Raw genomic sequence first — 25,903 nt, 5'->3', positions numbered from 1 at the left:
GACAAGATTGCAAAACGTTTAGTCATGTCGTCAGCAGGACAGTGTATGATTGAAAATAAACAGGGCTGAATTTCTTCTGATAAGAACGTCAACAGCACACATCTACACATTACTGTATTTGGAATATTGATTGCTAGAGACCAGACGGGATTCACTTTTGCTGTACTGTACTAGTGCTTGTTTGTTTTTTGGTTGTTCATTTATTTTCAGACATTGCATTTCACAGAAAACAAAACTGGTTTTTAACTACTGTGCATTGAAAGACTGATATAAGGTATGATATATTTTGATAAACATTACAAGCAATTGAAAATGTAGGAAACAGAAGAAAATTGTACACAATCTTATAAACGAATGTACCGAAGCATTCGCTTTTATGATGTGGAGGTTGAACAAGTAGTTTTGAGAATTTCATTTCTGAACCTCTGAAACTGTAACCTCACTCTTTTCATAAGGTTTTTTTGCTCACAAAGGCTTTTTCGTAATGGGAGATTTAAAAACGTGACACGTTTTTAAATGTAATTTCGGTCTGAAATATTAATACACTCATTTTTTCTAGCAGGTTTACATTTGAAGTTTAAATTCATTACATTTAACATTAAGACTGTTATTATACATATTATACACTGACATTTCTCACGCAGTGACCATCACACAGGTTAGACCAATATAAAAAAATAAATTAATATTTTATATATATTATACATATTATTATACAAAATACATATTTAGATTAGCCATTCCGCCCAGGGCGATACATTAGGAAAAAAAGAAACCACATTTGTCTCTAAAAAAGGAAGATTTTTTGCCTGGTAAAAGGCATAGGGGGATGCTGGACTCCTGCTAAGACCCAGGACTTGTTTAGTGAATATTTACAAAGCTTAAAATATTCTTAGGCCCCAATGGGCATTGTGACACACTGATGTGTACATGTTGGCATTGTAAAGGCCCATCGGTCGCAAATGGGAAAGCCTTGCCACCCACAGTCACAGATAAGATTAATTATGATAATATATTTCTGTCTCTTTTGTCGTAGTAATGAATGGCCCACCGAACGTTTCTTGTGGCGTCTTTGTTTGTGGTCCTTTAACAGTGTTATTGTCGAAGGGCAGAGTTAGCAGGTGGCAAGAAATCAGACCCTTTTGTTTTTCGAATTTCTTTATTTCGTTCTTTTGAGGAATATAAAAATATGGGCCTGCTATGAGCTTGAAAGAGGGGACAGCGCGACAGACAAGACGCAGAGAGGGAGAGTGGGGGGGAGAGACTTTTCAGGTGATCTGACAACGGTGTCCAGACAAAAGGATGGAAAGGAGTCCCAAGTGCCACTGAATTTTTTAATCAAATAAGATTAATTATTAATATCAATTAGTGTGCTGCACGTTATATAAGTGCCAGTGAAAATCCCTATTTGTCCAACCCTTTATATTATCTATACTGAGCATCGAAAATGATCTGACTGCATGAGGAAGGTCTTTTCATGATCTCAATTTTTACCTATGATTTTAAAATGTCATGAAAAGGAGTCATCAGTTGTTCCTGCTACTCCAGACAGTAAGTAAACACTGTCCACAGGTGTGGGTAACGAAAACTACCTTTTACATAGAGAACGTATAACTTTTCACGTTTTCTCCGAAAAGAGGCTATACAACTCCTTGCGCCACAGCAGCTGACCCAAGAGGAACAATAGCTTAAAACAGTGTAAATGTCTTGAGGATCATTGTCCCATGGCCTGTGTGTTCATTTCAAAGCTGCGCGCTGCCTCGTGTGTCTTTGAGGTTATATACGCCTTTACAGGCCACACAGCGTGCATACTGTCTTTGTTCGCCACTAAGAAAGTACTAATTGTTAAGTGTGTGTGCGCTGGAGGTGGGCGTGATTTTGAAGGGAGGCTTGCGGGGGACGCGGCGTCTCAAAAGGTGGCCGCGGAAAAAAGAGAGGAAATTCGTTTGGGCCTCAGGAACACAGAAGACAAATTGAGGAAGTGTTCTGTTAATGTGTAGGGGTCAGCAGCAAACATGCAGGTTGGTCCACTTGGGTGGCCAAGGCAGTCTCACACCCTGCACCATGCTCAGTCCTGGATGCACAGCATCCCCCCATGCCCTCTAACCAGACACACACACACACACACACACACACACACACACACAGGGTCCCTCTGAGCAGAAGCCCTGACCGCTCAGGCCTGTCTCTGGAACAGTCGTTTCATTCCTTCTTTCCACCGTGGATCAGCCATTACTTGGCTGGCAGAAGTATCTGGAGCCATTCCATGCTCAAATGATGTCACTCCCTAAGATTTATGACCATTGACGCGTCTACAAGTACCAATGCACTTACGCCACTTAATGTAACTGCAGTTCATACCCATTTAGCCACTAATGTGTTAACATTAGCACTTTTTTTAAGCATATCGCCTGCAGAAGACCCAAGTGCTACAGTGGACCAACTCAATATACTTTCTAGATTGCAGCAGGTTCGGTCCCTTCACCTTTTGCCGTCCAAGCAGACGAGCGCACAAGCTTGGGCTTGGAAACTACACAGAGACAGTAAGCCGGGCCTGATGTATGATCTGTCGGTTGACATCTGAACCAGGGTGCTGGAAAACACAAGCATCTGTCACGTTCGGCCCCGGAGGGTGGGGAATGACATTGAACACAGCTCCGGTGGGCTCGGATCCCAGTTTAGCTTTTGGGACTCTTGGGGTTCCAGGAGGCTCTGCCTAAATATACAAACCTTCCTCCATCCAAATGACCCATGCAGTGACTTGTAAGCACAACCTGGAGGTCTGGGTGCGGATGATGTGAGGACGGGGCAGAGGGCACGGCTTCTGATTAGCTACGTGGTATATATTACATACACAAAAACAAGACAGACATACAGAAGATAGTAGAAATTCGAGCTGATTTTCACATTTCAATTTCAGTTCAAGTTTTATTTGGCTGGCCTGTGAAAAGACCAACAATCTAGCTCAGCAGGGCAAATAAATTATACATTCAGCAAAAACCGATTCCTACTGCCGCGGCTTGGCCTTGATGTGACGAACATCCGACGGTCTTGAATTGGACAGCGTTCAGGCTGAGAGGAAAAGGGGAGGACAAAACACACAGCGAGATCCTCAAACGCACATATTAGTTTATGGATTTAGAGAGGACCATTACAAAGTCTAGGGAAATGATTTCAACATGTCCAAAAAAACTGAAAAACTACAAAGTACGAGGAGGTGAAGGCTGCAAAGACAAAGAACTCATGATCATTTCATTAGTGACACTAAACGACTTGGTTTGGCCACAGAGCCGGAGCAAGCCATGATAAATCATCAGCGAGAATCTTCCGGAGGCTCATTGGCCTTCGTGACTGAGAAACTCGCTTCAAGCCTGTAATTTAGGAGCTGCAATGGAATGTCATAAATCTTCAACAGCAAAGAGAGAAAAATCTTTAAGACTAGTCCTTTATAGTGTCTTCCGAGTTGTTGGGGGACGGAGGGGAGGTCTGGGGGAGACGATTAGCTGTGATGTTCTCACTGGGTGGTCCCATTGCTCTGCTTTTTTTGTGTACAAATAAAGTTAACCCTATTGTGCTTCTCTGCTTCTTCTGACAGCAGGACATGCAGTCGCTCACTCATGGTGGTCATACGGACAGCTGTAGAACCCACCTCACCGATTTTTACTTCTACAAACATCAATACAGCACCTCCCACCAAGTACACTGTAAGGTATATAGGACATCTCATTATGTCAGCAAAAATCACACCAAACTATACAACCAATCACCATGAATTTAAAGATACACACTTCTTGACATTTCAAATTGACCCAAGGCAAATAGTTTTTTCAGCTTGCGAGCTTTTAAAATGCACAAGTCAAAATAAAATTGTGTATATATATATATATATATATATATATATATATATATATATATATATATATATATATACACACAGGTAGTCCCCGAGTTACTATGGTTTGTCTTACGATTTTCTGGTGGCATTTAAATTTTTGTACAAAGAAACCTACTAGGATGTATGTTTCTCCTGCTTTTTTAGATGCCTTACTCTCGCCAGCGGTCGACAGAGATCAGTTGTCTCGGTTTAGAGTGCATATTTTATTCTTTTGTTTCAGGCGTTTTTTGTTTCAGGCGTTTCTTTTTTGTTTCATAAACCAGTTTTAGCTCTTGTTCAGTGTCACTAAAACAGTTTCTGTTGCCACAAAAATATAAAGTTGTAAAATGTATGCATTATGGTAGTGTAAATTGCTCTGTTTTGCTAAATTATGCACTGTACTTTATTAAATAATCATCATTGTAACATATCTTCATTATATTATATATCAAAAGAAATGTCAAATAAATAAATATAAAATAATTAATAAAGGCAACGATATTTTGAGTGAAATTATCATAAAACATCTGTTACAGTTAGTTGGTCTATTAAAGACTGGAAAAGTATTAATTTAAGGTGCATTTAGAACAGATAAAAATGTGCAACTACGTTGAAATTAATTAATTAAACTATTTAATAAAATGAATGAAATATTTTGATCAGTTGACATCCCTAATGTGTATATATATATATATATTTTGGTTCAGTACTGAATGTAATCCCTTTTACTTGCGGAACATAGGTAAAATCTGAGTTCCCTCAGGAACATGTTAAGTGTGGACTGTTAGTTTGTTTAGTCTCCGCCTTGCACTTTGAGTGTTTAAAATAAATAAATAAATAAAATAAATAATTATTAAACTTGAAACATCCACAAACATGCCAGGGTGTGTGTGTGTGTGTATGTGTGTGTGTGTGTATTATATATATATATATATATATATATATATATATATATATATATATATATATATATATATATAGTACAGACCAAAAGTTTGGACACACCTTCTCATTCAAGGAGTTTTCTTTATTTTTATGACTATGAAAATTGTAGGCATCAAAACTATGAATTAACACATGTGGAATTATATATGGAATTATATACATAACAAAAAAGTGTGAAACAACTGAAAAATGTCATATTGTAGGTTCTTCAAAGTAGCCACCTTTTGCTTTGATTACTGCTTTGCACACTCTTGGCATTCCCTTGATGAGCTTCAAGAGGTAGTCACCTGAAATGGTCTTCCAACAGTCTTGAAGGAGTTCCCCGAGAGATGCTTGGCACTTGTTGGCCCTTTTGCCTTTTTAGCACCCCATCACTCTCCTTCTTGGTCAAATAGCCCTTGATGCCTTCAGTGTGACTCTACAATTTTCATAGTCATGAAAATAAAGAAAACTCTTTGAATGAGAGGGTGTGTCCAAACTTTTTTTATAACATGTATTTAAATTTTTTTTATAAACTATTATTTTTAAGTAATTTATTACCAAAAAAAAAAAAGTAAACTGTGAATGTTCACAAATGTTAATAACAATAAACTGTGTAAATAAAAAAACGACAAGCAATTTTATGGTTTGCATTTCTTCTGCTCTAGAACCGTTACTTAAAAACTGTACAAAAATCTCACAAAAGTGAGTACACCTCTCACATCTCAGCAACCATTTTATTATATCTTCTCAAGAGACAATACTAGGGAAATGACATGTTCTGCTTCAGAATGTCCCAGTACATGTTGGAATCCATGTTTCTCTCAATGAACCACAGCTCCAAGTACCAGCAGCAGTCATGCAGCCCCAGACCATGATGCTGCCACCACCATGCTTGACTGTAGGCAAGACACAATTTTCTTGGTTACTCCTCACCAGGGCGTCACCACACATGCTGGTAACCATCAAGTTTATCTTATTCTCATCAGAATACAGGACATGGATTCAGAAATTCATGCACTTCGACAGGTCGTCTTCAGCACCGCTGTGAGCCAGCTTCAGAAGAGGCTTCCTCCTGGGACGACGGCCATGCAAACCGACTTGTTGACTTTTTTGACGCAGCTTCTGCACCTGCCGTGAAGCACGAGGACCCAACTTCTCTGATGGACCCTTGTGAGGCCTGTTCCGAGTGGAACCCATCATGTAAAACCTCTGTATGACCCTGGAAACTGTACTGCAACTCAGTTTCAGGGTGTTACTGATCTTCTTATAGCCTCTGCCATCTTTGTGGAGAGAAACAATTCAAATTCTCAAATCCTCAGAGTCTTTGCCATGAGGTGCCATGATAAACATCCAGTGGTCCGTATGAGAGACTTGTACTCAAAGCACCCAAATTTGAACTTCTTTAATACAAGATAGACAAATTTGTATGTTCCTGTCAAGCAGACAAAAACATGAATGAAGGATGGAAGGAATGAAGTCATTTGTTAAAGTCTGCTGAAATTAGTAGAACAGTTTAGTAGATCATATCTTTGGGAAATTAAATATTAAATGTAAACCACACACACAGACACTTTCATACACATCTGAAATAATTTCATCAATTTAATATGTAACAATTTAATTGATTACTCCATTTAATCAATATAAAAAAAATGTGTATTGCATTATTTTTATTTATTCTATTTAATTTTTTATAAATTATATTATTATTATTAATATTTATATTATTTTATTTATTATTTTTAGGCAATTTATTACCAAAAAAAAAAAAAAAAAACCTGTGAATGTTCACAAATGTTAATAATAATATACTGTGTGAATAAAAAACGACAAGCTATTTTATGGTTTGCATTTTTTCTGCCCTAACTGTCCCGAAATTTAACCGACCCGTGACTTAAAAACTGTGTGTATATACAGTATCTCACAAAAGTGAGTACACCTCTCACATCTCAGATCTTCTCATCAGGTCGAAAGCACCTTTTAACATTTCCCCTTTTCTGAAATAGCAACGCTAGATTGACAGAACGCACTTTGGAGCTCACATGGTGGAGAGAAAAAAATTCTTCCTCCCATTCTGCATAGAAATGGCAGGTTTTTGGTTTCGTACTTGGTTCAGCTCTTACACTCATTTTTTTATACCCCTTGTTTGGTAAATATAAACCTGAAGGTTAACCAGGTCACTAAGCTCGCTGGAGCTTTGCAATACAAGAGATTTAAGACTGTGACATCTGAGTGGCAGATGCCATAGAGAAAATAGATGATGGACTAACATGCTAAATTTGTCTACTAAATTTGCGATGTACTGGTCATTCTCAATCAACGTATTGAGTACCTCTGTTGTACAGTGTTGTCTGATTGCTCTTAACGTAATGCAGTAAAGAAAAACTCAGAAACTTGTGACTCAGGGAAAATAATGACACTGTCAACTGAGATAAATAATTCCAGGTTTATTCGGACACATTCAGTAAAAAAAAAAGGCAAAAGGAAGATGACGCTGCTTCTTTAGTGACAAGCTTGTCAAGCCCATAACTCCTGGTTCTAGATCTCCATGAGCTGATCTGATCCAACGATGACATCGTTGGTCCTTTCAGCTGAAAAGAAATGAAATGTAAAGTTCAGAATAAGCTAGACCCCCGGACCTGAGGAGGGCATTCTGGGATAGGGGCTGGTGTTTTTGAGATCTCATCACGCAACATTGATGACAAATATCGGCATCTATTGCCTCAGACCAACGCATGCTCTTCCACCATCTGGCGGTGTGCTGATTGCTTAAAACGAGGCCAAGCGTGCTAACTAGCACGAGAGTATATTTCTGCTGCTGCCAAGGACACGCATGCAAATACATGGGAGAAAAAGTCTGTTTTTGAGGGTCACTCAATTAGGCGGTCTAAAATGTTGACTCTAGCGAGCTTTTCCCCGTGTTTTCAATCAAAGAGAGCAAAACATGTCGTTGGTAATCTATGCATACGCCTCCAAAGTTTATCTCCGTTCCTTTTGTGTATTGACAAAGGAAATGGACCTGGCCTGACAGACGAGGCCCCTATTTATAAATACGTGTCATCCGGGCAGATAAATCCGAGGAAGGTCGATCTTCTTTTACCGAAAACGTCGCAAAATCCGAGCGAAACATTGGCAAGGTCGATCGGCGTTGCAAACGAAGCAATTTTAGTCAGAAGGCCGTCTTTATAAAAGATTTTTCTGCCATTTTAAGACAAGTACGGGATGGCGTGACTGATATCCGGGGCTGAGAACGAGACAGAATGGGAGTACATTTAAAAAACGGGCCTGGGCGCCATCTTTGACGGGTTCTAACACCCGATACGTCCTCGAGGGTCCAGATAGTCTTGCACACATACTCGCAGATAACCTGTCATCCATTTCAGGATGCGAAAACCCGAGCTTTCTAGAGCAACTGGTGAGACTCTTTATGAGATCCTATGACTGTGCTTCATCTAACACATGCTAACAGGTAAACAGCGCACAACAAGTGTGTGTGTGTGTGTGTGTGTGTATGGAAGCTGTCAGGTTGAAGCTAATTTACACTGACTGCACGAGACCACCAAAGAAGAGCTCCGACGCAGTCTAGAGTGCACTAATCACTCGACAGCTAGTTAGATAGGCTTAGCGATGTGATAAGACTGGTGGTGGTGTTAACATTAACGGCACAGGTGGCGAGTGGAAAAAGCTCTACATGCATAGAGAGATAAAAGTGTCCTGTGCTCCTTATCACATGTGTACCAACTACACGTTTTACATTTTAAACTTCCACACTTTTCTAGACCCAAATATCCAGAGTTTCCTAATGATTTTTATAAGACCATATTTAACACCTGAAATAAGGATTTTAAATTCCAACTGCAACTGAAACTGTAAACCTTCAATGCTGCAGCAACAGAACGATCGGTCATGCGCAATTCACCAAAGTACAGATTTTGGCCGTGTCCACACTAATAGATTTTCGTTTGAAAATTTTTTCTCTCTGTTTGACCTGCGACGAAAACGTAGCTTTTTGAAAACACTCTCCAAAGCGGATACCTTTCAAAACGCCATTTTCGCGTCGCAGCGTGGACCATGGAAACGGAAGTCATTGGTGTGACGTTTTAAAGAGCCGTAAGTAAGTGAGTAAACGGCAGGTGGAAATGAAGCGGGTCGAATCGTCTTACGTTTTGCTCATGCAGCCTTTTGTTTTATAAAAAAATATGACAAATTTCTTAAATTTTTTTTGTTAAAAAAACAACAACAAAAAAAACGAATAGGGAAATAGTATGGAAACACGAATCTTTTTCAATACTCAGTGTTCTTTTTTCCCGTATTAATCCAGACCAGGAAATCACTCAATTTGAACTTTTCCAAACTGTGTTGGAACCCTGCTAACAGGTACGAGAGGCGGTATTGTGTGCTGCAGCGTAAACGTCTATACGAACGTCTTCGCATCGTTCGTTTCGGTGACGAGACCGAATGTTTTACTGCAGGAGTTTTGGCACTTCGGGAACCGGACCGCTTTCATGGTTTGGGTTCTTTACTTTGATAGTAAAGCGTGGATATTGCGTCTCTGAAGTCATGGACGGGTGGGCGTCATGCACCGTGATTATTATTAACCGATGAAGGCTACACGAAAGCAGTTCTCTGGCATCGCTCTGAATTGTGGTCATGCACTGTTCTGTATTTAGTATGTACCCATGCTTTGGGAAGTACAGGGGTCTAGCTTGTAATTTGGGATTTCTGGGAGCACTTCAATAAGCCCCTGTCTTTCAGGAGGTTATGGCTGACTAATCGGGTCCAGCTCACAAGTGACTATGGAAAAGGAAAACGTGGTGGGGGTGGAGAAATGTAGCAGTTTGGGTGTGTACGAAAGGGGGGTGGGGGTGGCACACACTCTGTGTGTGTGTGTGTGTGAGGGGTTGGGGGTTTGCTGAGGCAGCAACACCCTGTTGTTCAGTCAATTAGGCCAGGAAGCCTCTGGACATCTTAAGGCCGCCTTAGGCACAGTCATTGATGGAGAGGCTGGAGAGCGAGTGGAGACCACCCGCAATACAACAGCCTGGAGCCACACACACACACACATGCACGCACATACACACAAACACAAACCTCACAGTATGATCCAACACCGAGGGGATTAACAATATTAAAAAATAAAGCGCAATTGTTCACACAAGCTTAAGTTTTAATGCGCTATTGAAACAGATTAACAGACAAACCACACACATACACGCACATAAAAAGAGACACACACACTGAAGCTGAAAAAGGCAGAGAGCACACCGAAACAAACACAAAGGCCTGACTTGATGATGTGTGTATGTGTGTGTGTGTGTGTGTTTGTGTGAAACGGTGTGAGTTTGCTCACCCTCCGGCTCGATGCACTGCCCGCTTCCCACCAGACAGTATTTAATGTCAGCACCTCGTCCGATTACGGCGTTGTTACAGATCACGCTGCCTTGAATGTTACACCTGAGGACAGGATATTAAAACAGATTTAGCCGTTTCATTTTGTGAACTGACGCACACACACACACAAAAACACACTCGCACACAAAAGCCGCTCCATGAGTCACTCACATTCATTGCTGCTATAATTTGTTTGTACATGATTAATTAAGTGCCTTCCATGCATATGCAAATGAGCTCAGCACTTACGTCATTACAACCTTATTACAGCTCTATTAGCCTGCAGAGTCACATGCTCACCCCTACACGGTTACATAACCACTCTAACAAAGAAAAAAAGTGTGTGTTAACAGTGTGTATGTGTATATATATCTATACACAGTGGAACCTTGACACTCGCCACCTCGATAGTTTGCGCCTTTTTCATTTGGAACCGGACTAAACGTAACTATCTGACGGTTCGCGAGAAGTTCGGAGTCGCATTTAAAAACAGTTTGTACTGATAAATTACATAAAAATGTTTGAACCACTATTTTATTATTGTATTATTCATTTAAAGTAGTAAATGAAACATTTGTAAGAAGTAATTCACAATTTTTGTTGCGTTTACAGTACAGTACATCTACAATTCCTCTTGAAAAAGAAACATTTTAAAGGAGAGTCAAAACCTCACCATTTTTTGTTACTCACGAAGTGTATATATATACATATATATATACATATATATATATGTATATATATATATATATATATATATATATATATATATATACACACACACACACACACATGAATATATATACATATATATTATATATATATATATATATATATATATATATATATATATATATATATATATATATATATATATATACACACACACACACACACACACATATATACATATACACACCTATACATATACACATATACATACATGTCAAGCCACAGCACCATCAAGCTGCCACCCTTGGGCCCTTGAGCAAGGCCCTTAAACCTTTTCGCTGCTGTAAAGTACATGTGACCAGGAAATGCATCTATTCTATTCTATTCTATTCTATTCTATTCTATATAATATGTAGGTGTGTTAATGTACATGTCAGCATACCATTTTTGTATTTGTACATAAGACAGGAGCAGTTTAGTGTTTACCGGACAGTGCTTTAAAGTGTGCATGCCATGACACGCACACACACATGCGCACACACACATGCGCACACACACAGACACACACACACAGTGCTCTAAGCTGCTCCCTGTTTACACCGCACGAAGAATAATATTTTCCTAGGCTCGCTTTGGCACCATAAAATCGTATTTGCACAGTTTGATGTTTGATCGAGCCAAGCCTGGCTTTCTCTCGCGCTCTCGGGCGCAGGAATATATTTCAGAAAAACACGGCAGTCTTCAACTTTCATGTCTTTGCACTAATTGCACAGCTGAGGATCTTGTCCTGCGTGCACCCAATCGCCGCCGCCCAGCCCCTACAGAGGAAACCTGATCTGGCCGTTTTTTTTTCTATTTTCTGCCAGTTTCTTTTATTCCCTGTACGCTCCTATTAGCACGTGTGTTAAAAACAACAGCGGCGTCTGAGGTGCGAGGTGGCCCGCTGTGCTGTCCGATGCCAAAATATATATTCGCGTGTGAGTTGAGCGGGGTGTTCGAGATGGTGAAGAAAGGTAGGTGTGTTTGCACTTCCTGTTCCATTCCAGACGGTTCAGGAAGTGAATATCAGGGCTGCCTTGAGATCTTCTATAGGACTAGAGGATTAGAACCTTCTACCATCCCCATAGGACCAGACAGAATTTAAATATCAGCTGATATTGGAGTGTGAATAGGAGTGTATTTACACACAGCAATGTATATTCAAATAAGTTACATTCAAATAATATATAGATAGAGAGAGAGAGAGAGAGAGAGAGAGAGAGAGAGAGAGAGAGAGAGGAGGAAGGGGGAGTTTACGGGTAGTGATGAGAGATTACAAGCATTGGAGAATTAAACAGTGAGACCACCAAAGAAGCACTGCTGAAATACCACTAATTACTGACACTGTGTTCCTCCTCATGGTGACCCCCTCCTTCACTCTCCTTTGCCCTCCACCCTTCTCATCCCTTGCTCCATACCACCCCCCCATCCCCTTTCGAGCCCAAAAGCCCCCAGAGCTTTGTAAACAACCACTCCTCCATGCAAACAAAGAGACAAAAAATGCAAGTGGCTTCTTTAACGTTGATAATCCCTTCTTACATGTATTATTATTATATTTTTTTATCAATCTGAAACAATTCCTGTTCCTCTCTCTCTCTCGTTTTCATTTCTTTCACCCAGCTTTAACTCGGATGTGAGGGTCCCCTGCGCTGGCACCAAACTCGCCTGCTTAAAACCACAATGAAGAAAAAAAAAAGATTTGGACAAAAACGCACTTATCCCACTCTCACTCGTTCGCAAAGATCAACGGCATCGACGACCCGCTCTGCGTCCCGCCGTTTACGGAGATCGGCTTCGATCTGAGCGGCTTTCGCTAAATCCAAAAAAGAAAGCTGCACTCGCTATTGCGATTCTCCAGGCTCTCCTTTAAGACGTTTCGCAATAAAACCCCTTCCTCTGCGTTTTTTCCGTTCGGCGTAACCCGCACGGTGATGCACTTGTCTCTCTGGCAATCATTACATCGACATTCATCACTTTTCTGGGTGCTTGGTGCATCGGCGGCCTGTTCAGGGTCAGCGAGCACCTTGAACCGCTTGACAACAGAAGTTTCTGTTTTTTCTCAAACAATAAAAACGCACCAGACGAAGCATCACCCCACCCCCCCAATTCTCTGGACAGCGTAGCAGGACGCTAATCGGGCTGCGGGTCCTGTCCTCTCTCTCAACTTTCCAGACAACAGGAAAAACAAAAATCTCTGTCTCTGTACAGTAATCACATAATCCTATCTGTATTAGAAACAGCCTGGCATTAGCGATTCCTTCATGGGGCTCAGAGCAGTTAATGAAGCAACGCCTGAGTATAAATGATATCAGTGAACAGTTCTGTGATCAGAGATATTAAAGTTCAGTCAACACTATCAAAAGTAACTAATATGAGTGCTGTTATATGGTATATAGTTAGCGCTAATACTATTAGTATTAGGATACTACTAGCCTACTACTAATGGTAACACTAATAATATAATTTCATTATCATCATCATCAATCCCACTTCATATTAGGTGTTTTTTAACGACTATATGCACATGTTTAAAATATATAAAAAAAATTTATTAGCATGGTACAATGATACTATTGCTGGCACAGGTTTCATGGTATGGGTAGGTTTAAGGGGTTAGGCTTTAGATGTAAGTAATGCAAATGCAGATCCTACTGTGTTCTGGTTAAATTATTATTTTTTTGGTTTACAGTATCGCGACACATCGTATCGTGAAGCGTGGATACGTATCGTATCGCCGAAACACGGCCCTACACCTAAACAATCGCGATAATTATTACAGAAACCGTCTGAAGCACCTACCCTTCTTCAATAATGACACCGTTCATGATGATGGAGTTCGTTATCTTGACTTTCTCCTTGACTGTGGTGGACGCACCGATGGTCGAGCGTTTGATGGAGGTTTTGTCCGCTATCTGGCTCGCAGCGCCGATGATGCTGTCGCCTCCGACCTTACGAACAGATAGTTACTGTTAATGCACAGAACCTTGAAAATAAATGGAAACGTGCATCTATGTGCGGTACGGATGGCAATCAACAATTCAGCCGCGACTGGACTTACGAGACTTCTTTCAGACACTACAGCAGACGGGTGAACTGGAGGTTCTTCGACCAGTTTGGGAACCTGAGGAACACCAAAATCAGTCGAATATAAGCATATAATAGTTTACATTACATTTTAAATTTATGGCATTTGGCAGACGCTCTTATCCAGAGCGACTTACATTGATCTTATTCATACAAGTGAGAAGCTATGGGTTTAAGGGCCTTGCTCAGGGGCCCAGGAGTGGCAGTGCTTTAACCACTAAGCTAGCATACAGCACATCGGTTTTGCTCACCACGCGATTGGCCTCCACGTACGCGGCTAGCGTGTTGACGCGGTAACAAACACTATCCTCCATGATGTGCACGTAGCAGCGAAGCTTTCCGCCGTGATAGGCCTCGCTCATGTCGCCACGATGATCGTTCCAGCAGGAGCGATCCCGCGCAAGCTCCAGGAGACCCTCATCTTTGGAGGAGCTCAAGATCTCTGTGGAACAGCATCAAGTGTGTGCAAGTGTTATTTTTGTTTTGTTTTCAATTTCACTAAAGACATCTATAACTTAATAGTGTACACTAGTGTGTTGGAAATCTGTATTTGTTATTATAGTGTGATTATTTGAATGAACTTGTGTATTAATAAAAATAATAAAATCAGCAAATTCTTTCACTGTTGCTAAAATGATTTCATACAAAACAAAACCCAAACAGAAACCCAGAAGTCTGAACTCCTTTCCTTCCACTTTATCTGACAAAAATGCTCCAGATCTATCAAATTTCAAGAGGATCTCGTGTGCATGTCATTCTACAGGTTCTCAATAGGATTTATATCTGGGCTTATACAGGGCCATTCTGAAGAAGAACATCTGTCTTCTTCTTTTTAAAGTATGTGCTTTGGGTCGTTATCTTGCTGGAAGGAGAAATCTTTTTTCCTCAGGTGTATTTCAGAGGCAGAGATCTTCTATCCATTATTCCTTCTATTGTGAATATCGTTCGAGTCCCAGATGAAGAGAGGCAGCCCCATATCGTGATTCCGCCACCACCATACTTCACCATTGTATAGTGTTTGTTTCTTGAGTAGCTGTCTTATTTTGCAGAATATATACATTTTTACAATTATACCCCCCAAAAATTCTACATCGGTTTTGTCAAATAATAACACATTTAGCCACCTGGTTTAAGGTGATTTTTTTTTTTTTTTGTAGGTAGGCTTGGGTGTCCTTGTTTTGTGAGAAAATGCTTCAACAACCTGAGACACAACAGAATCAAAAGTGACTATTGGTTGCCAGATTTCCCTGCAGCTCCTCAAATGATGCATTGTGGTCATTATGGTACCCCATTTTTTTTTCCACATGAAAACAACAACCTTAACAGTGTTCCATGGAACTTAAAGTATTTTCTTTCTCATATTATATTATACAGTAGATGCAATGTACAATCATTTATACAATGCTTTGTAAGCTGTTTGCAGACTATGGCACCATCATGTTGGATGAAACAAAAAAAATGATGAAACTTTATTAATTGGAGGTTAATCAGAATCATGTCACTGAGGACCAGTGTAATTACAGTTCTTTTGAAAATAGGGCTCATTGTATATGAATTTCCCAAAGAGTTGTCAAGTGTGAGTAATTTTTTACCCAGGAAAGTGTTTGTGTCTTTTTGCTTTTGATTCAGTTCGGTCTGATTGTCATCCGTCTGGACGTTTGAAGCTTTCATGAACTGTTTCCGCACCAGATACGGCACCAGCTCCCCCCGCAGAGAAGAGATGGACCTAGGGCAGGACAAAAAAAATCATCTCAGAATTATATCAGTGTATATGTATATATATCAAATATTTAGTTCACGATTGCTGCAGAAAAAGAGGCTTATACTTATATCCCACATGCACATTCATCATATCAGTGCACTGCTTCAGCACGGAATAGGGGACGACTATTTAAGGAATCTTTTCTTCATTCTTATAAAGGTTCAAACAAAGGCACAATGGGGGACAGAAAAGGACGACTATGTCACCACAGTGTGGATTCTAGTTCATGGGCATCTCCCAGGTTTAAAGGGATCAGGATGGAGCAGGGTTTGTTTAAAAAAAAAAAAAAAGCTTGGGGCCGAGTTTCAGTGGGTCCCTAACTATCGCTCCTGCTCCGGCTCCCCACTCTCACCCTTACGCTTTAGTTCCTTTTTTTTCGGTCAAGATTAGCATTTCCATTTGAAAGCCGTGAGAGAAACAACAGTTACTCTGTCCATTTCGCTCTTTCGCTACTCTGTGCCTCAGCAGCCTCAAGAGTGAAAGAGGTTGAGAGAAATGGAATGAGAGAGGGAGGGAGGGAAATGGTACCAAACAAAGCAATAGAAGGGGGAAAAGGCAGGCTACAAAAGTCAGTCGGATTTGATGAGAGAAAATGGGAGCGGGAGGAACCAGGGTAGATGATAAAGGCAGATTAATTGAAATGATATTTATATCAGAGGTGAATTACACTGACGGATGGCAGGGGTTTCCAAAAGCCTTGCTATGGCACGTAAGCACAGATAAAGTGGATCGTGAATGAGGACTAAGGGTCGGAAGAATTTCTTTATGCATCCGAGCTGTTTAAAAGTGAGTCAATGTACCCACCGTGGACTCTCTATAAGAAGATTCGACGCGTTTATGTCACTCTCTGAGCTCACGCTAACATGAAGCTCTCAGGTGGTGTGTTTCAAATGTGCCAGGCACCTCAAAGGAGAGGGCTAACACACACCTACGGCTTTTTACGGAGAGGAGAAAGTAAATCACTGTGTGTTTGATAGCGCTGTGGAATTAAGTTATGTAGTTTAATAATATAGTCGAGTTTCCATACCCTTCCTTAGCAAAGTTTCCATCCTTCCAACTTCATAGCCACCATTAAGAACGAGGGAGGTGCAGAGTAAACAAGCCAAAAGAGGCGTGAAAGGTCATAATTCATGGTGGGAAATTCCCCAGACTTACTTGTTTTCGACTAAAAAGTCGACCACGGATCTCTTAAAGCAGTACAGGTGGGCATCAAGGAGGCCTGTTTTGATGTGCATCCTGGGATGTCTGAGAGAAAGAAAGCGAAGCAGAGATTTGGACACGAGTAAACATTTGAGGAAAACAAATGCGAATGTGCAAATAAAAATATAATGAGGTGAATCTGTGCAAATCTGGGAGGTTAAATCTTCGAACTGGGTCTCGTGCAGTAAACGTTTAGAAAAACATTTGGCTGGCACCGTCTTCCTCCCAGCTTGGGTCGGATACAGTATAATTAGCCTGCACAACTTGTCTTTACTCTGCACATGGCCTTTCATTTTCCTTTCGTTTCCACTCTTAATTGCTCTCTTTGAGGTAGCGTACGAGGGTACGGGCTTAACAGGCCCCAAAAATAAAGGCGGTAGAGGGGGGCAGAAAAAACTGGGAGGTGACATGAAAGGAGCGCATGTTGCATCTGTGTATTGTCCCCGAACACTACACAAACCTTCCCTCCTGGTTTGACGTCAAGACCTGCATCGAATCCAGAATGGAGAAAGCAGCCCGGGCTGACTTCATGCTGCTGCTTGCTTATTCGCTCACACAGACCCCCCAGACTTTTTTACGGCCTGTGGCTGAGATGACGACGTTCCTGGAGAGTTTAGAAGCCCGGACAAGGCCTCACAAAATGACTGTCTGAAAGGATACGGTGACTCGTAATAACGGCTGACTCACTGATTTGGAGCAAAGGAAGTACACGAATGACATCGCAAGAAATTCGGCTCGTCTGGTCGCAGTCCAAATTTAATAAATATATATATATATATATATATATATATATATATATATATATATATATATATATATATATACACAGTAGATGTATTACTGTCTGGTAGTCATAAAACAATTCACATTTTAAAGCCATGATGTACAGAACATCACACAAACATATAGATGATGATGTATAATATCACCTCAGCAAAACAAATTCTATCTGCTAAACTAAAAGCCGAAAAACGATCCAAAATTTAGAATTAAATTAGAACAGAAAACCTTTACAGACTCTTCCAGATATTGTTAAATATGGTCTTGAAATCCCTGCCCCCAAGATTCTCCTCTTTCTTTTTAGATTTGTATTATTAAAAATCTTCGACTATTCGGGGTCACTCCCACATCGCAATGAGACTGATTTAAAAATACTGTAGAACCGAAATCGATCATATTTACTGATTACTATGAAATATGCATAATACGTGATTTGTTTTGATGCATGTGTTCAGTGGTCACGGTTTCCAGTTACTGAGAAACGCAATATATACAAGATCAAATTCACAGAAACGATCATGAAGCGTTTAAAAATTGTAGCATACACGGTACAGCAAAAAGTATGTGGACATGCGATCACCACACCTATAAGTGCTCGTTTGACCATCTGAACCCAAAAGCATTAACATGGGGTTTGTCCGCAATTTTACTGCGTCCACTGTCATGGGAAGTCTTTCCGCTAGATTTCGTAGCGTGACGGTGGGCATTTGTTTTTATTCAACCATGAGAACAATAATGAGAACAGACAGTGATGGAGGGTGAGGAAGCCTGGGGTACAGTCAGCATTCCAGTTCATCCCAAAGGTGTTCAGTGGGGTTGAGGTCAGGGCCGACATGAACCAGCAGCTTGACGTGATCGCTGGTCCAACATTCGAAGGGGAAGCTGAACGGCAAGTTTTTACGCCTGGATTCAATAAAAAGTTTATTTTATTTATACACGAGTTAACTGTGTATTTAACGCTGTAAATAACGAAAAAAAACTATATTTACTTCACAATGTACATTTCTTATTAATGATTTAAATTCACTTCGAGTTGTAAAATGTTTAGAACGATGCTCATGGTATGATATAAAGAACAAGCTAATTGTGCACTCATCCGCTTTGCTTACAACTCACTAAGTTCACAGAAAAAAAAATGCCACTTTTCCAGCTAATCACCATCTCTGTTTAAGATGATTAACATTTCTGTTGACGTTAAAGGCATGGTACTATTAATTAGATAATAGTGTCAGATTTATGGCTTTAATATCGGACTCCAATGCATTCCATAGTTTCGTAGTATATTTACAGCCTAGGACATAAATTTCAAGATGTATTATGGTTACAACAAACTGTCAGACGGTGTTATTGGATTTAATATCGCTCCTCACTTGTTGTGCAAGAAAAATAGACTCGAGTCCAAGTTAAGTATCACATGTTTAGTCCAACTCCAACCCGCATAACATTCAAACGCCAAAAACTCATCAAATGAGACCTTTCTGGAAATCTAAGTAGGCCGGTATAAGGGCTCAATTTGCAACACGACTTCCGAACCAGATGCAGGTGTGTGAAATGAACGAAGGTCTGGAACAATGGAGAGATAAGTAGCGAAGCTGATTAGATGTCGCCACCAAATAAAGCAGAATTAGCCTTAAATGTATTTATTTTTTTGTACAGTAAAATTGTGAGAAAATTTCATAACTTAAGAAACATTAACTATCTGTAACATATATTGTGTTAGAAAAAATCAATAATTATCTATAACAATCTTTATTTTTATCTTTATTTATTTTTATTTCTCTCTCCTGAAAAAGTCGACCCACATAGTCTCACTTTTGCACCCGCCTTACTCGCCAGATTTGGCACATGCGAACGTCGCCCTCTTCCCGAAGATGAACATCCAGCCCAAATTTTTAAGGTGATCAAATGTAAATATAAATAAATAAAGTACCTTTTTGTAAACTTTCTAATACCACCTCGTGTGTCACATTTCTCTTCTCTCCTGCTAAGAGAGCGATCTGACAAAAGCCAGAGTATGAAAAGCAGGTCTAGAGTTATAACAAACTGTTTCACAAAGATGGCGGTTTACTCAACCTTAAACAGACCCACACATACAGTATATAACTCAGTGTGTGTGTTTGTGTAGAGGTTAATTTGTGTGCTTTTGTATCTGTGTAGATGCATAAAAGGGTACTATATGATATAGTACTGTGTATGCACATTACATACATATACACATACTGTGTGTGTATGTGTGTGTCTCTCTGCTCATGGCCACATCTGGTCCCAGTGTGTGCAGCTCCCACGCGTGCTAGCACACTGTCATTTACACTTGCTGGAGATTCTACAGAGCCAGAGGAAGGAATTAAAAAGCGCAGCACTGATTTATGCCAAGCTTCCAGTGTGTGGCAACACAACACAGCACAGCACCTGAGGGCGAGCGCAGCTGAGAGAGACAGAAAGCAATCGAAAAAGAATGTGGAGAAAAAAAGTGTTAGAGTTAAGAAAGATAGACATCCGGAAAGAAGAAAGAGCGGACAAACAGAATCGAATACAGAGGAACAGGTGCAATTAATGCACGAGAATGTATGAACGAGGGTGGAGGAAAAAAAAAACACACTTAACGCATTATTGTTAACATCTTAGGAATTAACCTGGACTGGGACATAAAAGCACCTTCTGCTCCTTTCCTCTGAAAAATAACTGTATACTGTGCGTCAGACTCAACACAGCATCATGAGGGCACCACCACAAGCCCAATTAACATTAGGAATACCTAAAGCTCAAACATGGTTTTGATTCCTGTTGTCTTGTGCACACTAATACAGATGAAGCTACTAATAAAAATGCATGTCAGCCTTAAATAGTGAGCGCATGTACACATACTCTTTCTATGGTAACATTAAGCATGCAGAAATACATAAATACACAAGCACACGTTTCCAATCAAGTCTAAGTGAAGCCCAATTCTCCAAGTTGAACGACGATCCAAGGAAATAAGCATTTCTATAATAACAGAGTCTTTTATAATCTAAATATAATGGAAATTTTTGAAGAAAATGTAAACAATAATAAAATAAAATAACAATTCAATGATTTAATTTAATCCACTTCAAAAATGGAGTAAAACCTGGAGTTTTACATATTTAATTTAAACCGTATAATTTTTTTATTTATATAAATAATTACATTTACAGTGTAAATGATTTTTGTGTAATAGATGCAGTTGCTCTGTGATATATTTTTTGAGGCTTCCTGTATTATTTATTTGTTTGTTTGTTTATTCATTCATTTAGTTTTTAAGCTTGGGCATTAATATTGCCTGCTATTCAAGAATTTTCATTCAGCATCAGTAAAGATTAAATGGTATTATGTCATGAGCCCTCGCAGAGGGGAGAGTGGGTGACGACTCTGCGGAATATTCGCAAAGCTATCAGGTTTACTCTCTTCAGTGAAGCATCTGCTGAGAAACCTGAAAGACCTCTGGTTATAGGAAACTCTATTTTGGGGCACGTACAAATAGCTATACCTTTAGGGGCACCAGCAGCACATGTTAGGTGTATAGCTCTTAGTGCTGCTAGATCAGCATATTTCTCCACCCTTATTGAAAATAACAAGCATAATCCTAGATTTTTATTCAGCAGGGTAGCAAAATTAACAGGGAATAAAAGCACTGCACTAACATGCACACTATCAATAATAACATAGAAAACATCAGGCAAAAAATCCAGACGATTAATATAAATCCAAACTATTTTATAAATAACCCTGTAGACAGCAGTGTAATTACAACAGACAATTACAAAGTTTTACTCCTCTTCAATAGAAGGATTAATCTAATTTATTTCCTCATCAAAATCATCAATTGTATTCTCGATCCCTTGCCTATAAGTTTCTTCAAACAGATAATTCCAGAAGGAATGGAACCTGTTCTAAAAATAATAAATTCTTCCATCAGCATTGGTTATGTACCTAAATCCTTCAAACTGGCAGTTATCAACCCTCTAATTAAGAAACCTGACCTTGACCCTGTCAGCTATCCAACTATAAGCCAATATCAAACCTCCCCTTTATCTTCATCTACTCAGGAATAACATTTTTGAAATTTATTACTCAGGATTTAGGCCTCATCATAGCACAGAGACAGTGCTAGATAAAGTTGTAAATGATCTGTTATTGGCCTCTGATCAGGGTTTTGTCTTTTTACTTGTTTTTCTTGACCTTAGTGCAGCTTTTGACACCATTGATCATACTATCCTCCTTGCTAGACTAGAGAATGTTGTTGGTATAAAGTACACATCTCTTCTGGTTTAGGTCTTACCAGACAGATTGCTATAATTTTGTAGATGCAAATATGACTCCTCCACACTTTCTGAGGTAAAGTTTGTTTTTCTGCAAGGATCTGTCTTAGGCCCACTGCTTTTTTCTTTACATTTGCTGCCTCTAGGTGAAATTATATATTATGGTATTCGCTTCCATGATGATATGTTTCAGCAAACCAGATGAGAGACATCAGTTTTACAATGTTGAGGACATTAGACAGTGGATGCTTGATAATTTCCTTCTGCTCAAATCGGATAATACAGAAGTACTTTTACTAGGACCACATGCAGCTAGAAGTAAACTTTCAGATTACGTAGCATCTCTGGATGGTGTTTCTGTCTCAGTGTGTACAGCAGTCAAAGACCTTGGTGTGATTATTGACCCTAGTCTTTCTCTTGAGGCTCATATGAATAATATTACCAGGATCGCCTTCTTTTACCTTAGAAATATAGCTAAAATTTGAAATATGATGTCGTTACAGGATGCAGAAAAACTAGTTCATGCTTTTGTTACATCTAGATTAGATTACTGTAATGCTTTACTGTCTGGGTGTTTGAGTAAGTGCATAAATAAGCTCCAGTTAGTTCAGAATGCAGCAGCAAGTGTCATACAACAAAACAAAAAGACCACAGCACCCCTGTTTTAATCAGCCTACACTGGTTCCCAATTCAATATCGCATTGATTATAAAATACTACCACTGATGTATAGAGCAGCGGTCCCTAACCTTTTTTGCACCACGGACTGGTTTAAATGTCACACAATATTTTTACAGACCGGCCTTTAAGAAGTGGCAGATAAATACAACAAAACAAAAAAAGAGAATCCACTGTGTCGCTTTTTGTTCATTATGCTAGCTTGGGGGTTTCAATTAGGCGGTAATGTATTACATGTTACCCGCCGGTGCAGCCCCTTTAAGAAGGTAGCGGATGTAGGTAAGACTTGTGAACGAGGCAAGCATCTTGACATGCATCAAGAGTGAGTCATAGACAGATGTGGCAGAGAGAATCTGGTAAGTTTCCAAAAAAACATTGTTCAGTATCAGATAAAAAATAAAACGGAAATAAGTTATTTATTCTTTCTATGCAGCCCGGTACCAATTGAGCCGGAGGTTGGGGACCACTGGTATAGAGCACTTAAAGGCCTTGTACCACAGGTGCAGGCTATTTGTTGGTACCTCAAATAATGAAGACTTCCAATTAGTGTTCAAGGTTGAAAACATATTTGTTTAGTCAAGACATTTATCAGTATGTTTTTCTTAGGTAAAGGAGCAGATCTCAAGGGATCATATATGAGTGTTTAGTTGAACTTGGATATTTGTATGCTTTTGTCCCCTCATTCTCACCTGTCCACTCAGGTTTGGTGTGGTGGGCCATGTTTTAGCCCAGAGATCCCTCATTTCTGTATTACCTTCTGGCTCTCCCTTTAGTTAAATCAATAGCAGTAAATCTGTTTTGCTATATGTACATTGACTACTCTAAAATATATCCAAGTTTCATTTCTATAGTATTGTCCCTTGAGAAGTTATACTAAAATGGTTGCTGAAATGTGTGGATTGTACTCTATATCTTCATGGAGCTGGCTTTGTGCACAGGGGCATTCTCATGCTGAAACAGTTTGCATCTAAAGTGAAGGGAAAATTTTATTCTACCACATCTGAAGACATTATATACAATTGTGTGGAATCAGCCTCGATGCTGAAACTCTGGGAAGACTTGTGAGTTGTCTGCCAGAGTCTACAATTTGGAGCAGAACCACATATAATAGAAAATGTCAGAAGTCCTAAAACTTGTGTCCGTATAGTGTAAAACATTTTTTTTCTGTTATGAAATGTGGCAAAAGAATCAGGTGTGAACACAGTAAGATGAAGTGGTGTGGGGAAAAACGATCCTTTCTGCCATTTTATCTAGCGAGCAGACATCATTACACTATTTCCGCCAAATAATGTGAAATTCAAGCGTCCCGCTTAATAAAAACTAAATAGCGGCACTTTAAGTATAAATGTATTCCATTAAAAAGAATGTACACACTTCCAAACACATTTGTAAGCATTCCTAAATGCGGGGAGTTAATAGCTTAGTGATTAAGACTTCGGATTTTGGGCGGTCGCGAGTTCAAATCTCCAGCTACACCAAGCTGCCACTTCCCTCAGCAAGGCCCTTAACCCCATAGCTTCTCAGTTGTATGAATGAGATGAATGTAAGTTGCTCTGGATAAGGCCCAAAATGCTGTAAATGTAAATCTACTACCATTTAAAGGTAACATGGGCCGAAAAGGACCCCGGCGAGCTCGACCGATGCAGAAATGTCATTTACAGAGCTCTGCTCTTCTAATAGTCTTATAGTAACTGTTTTTAATAGTGGTCTCTTCCTAGACCTGCTCTGGAGGTGTTTGTAATGGTTCGGGCCGGTGAATCATTCCTCTGCCTTTCCTCTCTGCTTTGTCCAGATGGGACCGGAGTGGCAGGAAAAGCCTCGCGGCTGGCAGATGACTCGCACTAATGGCTTTAACGGCTTTCTGGTGAGTAGCGTGGCAGCGTGATGAGCTCAAGAGTACTCGCTGTCTGTGTCAACATACGAGAAATGCGCTGTCTGGATCTACACGGCTGTGTGGATGTAAAGAAGAGCTCAGGGCAAAAGGGACAGGACTGAAAATCATTAAAACCTTTTTTTTCCCTGAATTTTTCACAGAGCACATGCGTTCGCACAGTAGGCGTATGTGTGAGTGTGAAAGAGCCGGACTTCTCACCTGCCATCAATTTGTGGTAGAAAGCACAGTAAGGGTGTAGACGAGAGGAATCCATAAGACTCTCAAACTGCAAAATCAATTCAAGGGTCAATTAACAGCACATGTGCAGCGTATTCTCGCCCACCGGGGGCTCAGCACGTGAAGGACTACACAAGGCTAGTGTATTAGAGCACGTAACTGCATTCCGATTAACACCATGGACTGCAGAGGTGTCGCTACATGACTCCTCATGTCAGATGCGCCTGGAACTACGTGTGGTTTTTACTGTCTACAGATGTCCTTGACATACAAAAAAACAATGTCTGGGTACATACAGGGAGATGGTAATGTATATCCAGGCATGAGACGCCGCTTGCACAAACAGTGAGTAAGCCAGTGTTTGACTCCGGCAGACAAGTCACAAGTCTTCCCAGCAAGTTGTATTAATCAGTGCCAAATGCGTTACAGTGGATTATTATAAACAGTATCATTACTGCTAACGACAGGAAAATGTATACAGTCAACTCCTGAAAATTCGCGTTTGGAACTCACGGCTCGGAAAATTTGCGGGTTCTCATTTGGAACCTAACTAAGTGCGGATTATTTTAAAATTCGCGGGAATCCGCAGCAGGACCGAATGTTCAGGAACTTTAGGAATAACATTTTGAACTATGTTTTCAATAACAAATTTCATACACATTTTTTAAAACTTTATTGTATTGAAGTGACAATGTCTAGAAAAATTGACTAAGGTACCATAGGGTCTGCGGGGGTGCATTCAAAATTTGCGGATTTATATCTGCAATAAATGGACATTCAGTGCAACCCAGATGAGGATGGGTTCCTCTCAAGGTTTCTTTCTTATGCCATCTCGGGGAGTTTTTCCTTGCTGCAGTCGCCACCGGCTCGCTCATCAGGGACAAACTTACACTTATAAAGAACATATTCATTTTTATCGCCACATTATCTGTGTAAAGCTGCTTTGAGACAATGTTCATTGTTTAATGCGCTATACAAATAAAAATCATTTGAATTGAAAAGATTTTGCATAGAGTGCTGACCTCAACCTTACTGCACACATTTGGAATGAATTTAAACACTGACTGCACTAAGGCCTCCTTACTTCACCTTTATCAGTACTTGACTATA

General features: G+C 39.9%; 1 protein-coding gene across 1 annotated transcript in view; it reads right to left on the bottom strand.

The window, feature by feature from the left end:
• Positions 1-7,228: 7,228 nt before the first annotated feature.
• Positions 7,229-25,903, bottom strand: part of eif2b3 (eukaryotic translation initiation factor 2B, subunit 3 gamma) — a 52,840-nt gene continuing 34,165 nt past the window's right edge. Inside the window, exons 6-12 of the mRNA XM_046852226.1 lie at positions 16,902-16,991; positions 15,577-15,710; positions 14,236-14,426; positions 13,959-14,021; positions 13,700-13,848; positions 10,152-10,255; positions 7,229-7,392 (exon numbers count right to left, since the gene is read on the bottom strand). Coding sequence (XP_046708182.1) covers positions 7,340-7,392; positions 10,152-10,255; positions 13,700-13,848; positions 13,959-14,021; positions 14,236-14,426; positions 15,577-15,710; positions 16,902-16,991 — 784 coding nt within the window. The 3' untranslated portion in view covers positions 7,229-7,339. The remainder of the gene's footprint in view (positions 7,393-10,151; positions 10,256-13,699; positions 13,849-13,958; positions 14,022-14,235; positions 14,427-15,576; positions 15,711-16,901; positions 16,992-25,903) is intronic.

Source organism: Silurus meridionalis, chromosome 6 (genome assembly GCF_014805685.1).
Source record: "Silurus meridionalis isolate SWU-2019-XX chromosome 6, ASM1480568v1, whole genome shotgun sequence".
In the NCBI taxonomy this organism is placed as follows: domain Eukaryota; kingdom Metazoa; phylum Chordata; class Actinopteri; order Siluriformes; family Siluridae; genus Silurus; species Silurus meridionalis.
Note: the sequence above shows the minus strand (reverse complement) of the source record. Positions and strands in the feature narration are given on the sequence as shown.